Source organism: Echinops telfairi, unplaced genomic scaffold (genome assembly GCF_000313985.2).
Source record: "Echinops telfairi isolate 266 unplaced genomic scaffold, ASM31398v2 ScPeMD7_7467;HRSCAF=8505_1, whole genome shotgun sequence".
NCBI classification, from domain to species: domain Eukaryota; kingdom Metazoa; phylum Chordata; class Mammalia; order Afrosoricida; family Tenrecidae; genus Echinops; species Echinops telfairi.
The window spans coordinates 15027661-15029413 of record NW_022111368.1 but is presented as its reverse complement, the minus strand read 5'-3'; the positions used below and the strand labels follow the sequence as shown (position 1 = coordinate 15029413).

The 1753-nt window shown below is 50.4% G+C and overlaps 1 protein-coding gene across 1 annotated transcript in view; it reads right to left on the bottom strand.

The window, feature by feature from the left end:
* Nucleotides 1-1753, bottom strand: part of EDAR (ectodysplasin A receptor) — a 41214-nt gene that overhangs the window by 35960 nt on the left and 3501 nt on the right. Inside the window, exon 2 of the mRNA XM_004704430.1 lies at nt 1496-1677. Coding sequence (XP_004704487.1) covers nt 1496-1677 — 182 coding nt within the window. The remainder of the gene's footprint in view (nt 1-1495; nt 1678-1753) is intronic.

Here is a 1753-nt window from a genome sequence, read left to right as displayed (position 1 = left end):
AGTAGACTTTATTTGTTTCTGTTTTACATACTTATGCTTAAAAATAAGGTTCTGTGATAAGGTCCCCCTACTGAATGAAGAGTTATGCTTGAATTATACTCTGTGTATTGGGATGGGGTTACGTAATCATTCTATGATGCACGGGGCTGTAGACAGAAAACTGGAGAGGCTCTGGTGGGGGTGGTGTCAGAGAGGTGGCTGTGGGAGCCATGGAAATGGGTGCTTCTCAGCAACAAATTCAAACGAAGATTGTTTCTGAGGAGTTTAGGTGGAAGTAGGAAGGAGGAAAGGAAACAGTAAACACGGGGATGTGGAATAAATGGTGTTTCATCGTGGGAATTGCAATCAGGGAGCTGAATGAAAACGTGTCCGCATTGTAGCACGCAGTGCTGATGAGCTGCGCCACAAACCTTCATCCAATTCACAATAAAAGTAGCGTCTAAAATATTTTAAAGAGTTTTTCACTCTACTCTTAAAGTAATGGGCCCTTATGGCTTTTTTTTGAACCACCTTCTTCCGATCCCGAGACCCAGCAATTTCCAAGGCTGGAACATTTTCATTCCTGTAGAGTAGTGGGAGGGTTCAAACTGCAGACCTGCTGGGTAGCAGCCCAAGGAATAACCCACTACGCCACCAGGAATCCTTTCCTTTTGTGCTCTTGGCCTAACCATATCCGATGCCTTCTTATTTTGGTTCACCTCTTAATTCGATGCAGTGACACACAGATAGAACGTGTGCACAAACTTGTAATGTGTAGCACGCTCTTCAAAACCCTGCCCCCCCCTTGCAGCTCCCAGGCGTCCACCACCGCGGCTTTCCCCTTTCCAGAGGTGGCGCTCGGAAAGCATTACGCTGTGTGGCCGCTAGAGGGGGGTAGCGACCCCACCCGTGGCGCTGTACTGTTTGCGGGTTGTGCTAAGGCTGTGTTTCCCTGGCCCCAGACAGACCCAGCCCAGGTGTCTTGCCCGGAAGCAGGAAGACTTTTGGTTTTCTGGCTTGGAGGCAAACTGCATCTTCGCTTTGCTCCTCTGGAAGGTTTTTTGGCTTGATAAAATTGTGGCATTACGGGCATTGTACGTACGACTCCAAAACCCTTATGAGTCATTTTCCCAGAATTTTCACAACACGAAAAGAATACTTTTTGTATAGAATTTCAGGTTTCTTTCCAAAGCAATTCACATGTATTATCTCAGTGCAACCTAGTCAACAAATGTGTCTATTTGGGTGGTCAGAAGATATTATTAGCGTCCTTTTAAGAATCAGGAACGCCCGGATGAGCTGCCTGACCTATGAAAGGTAACTGGGCTAAGGCTACTGACTCCGAGGGTGCGGCAGCCCCTCTGCTGAGCTGCCCCTCACAGAGCGGATCGATGGCTGGAGTAAGCTATGGGGCAGGCCTGCAGGTTCCCGGGGGCCTGGGCTCACTGGGATTCCTGGAAATGTGACATTTCTGCAGCACGGTCCCTGGTGAGGCCCAGCAGCACCTCCCACTTACCCGGGGAGACAAGGCCCGCACTCAGCGTCGTTCTCCATGTCCCCCGGCGTCAGCACGGTGGCCCGGAAGAAGCCCTCACAGTCTTTGTGGCGCCGGCAGATCTGGTAGCCTCCTTTGGAAAACTTCTCCGCAGGACATGGGACGCAGTCATAGTCGTCATCTTTGCTACCATAGCCACAGGACTGCAGGGGAACAGGTCATGTGTGCGTGCGACTGCAGTGCCTTGACTCTCAGCAGTGCACACAGGGTGGACCGAGG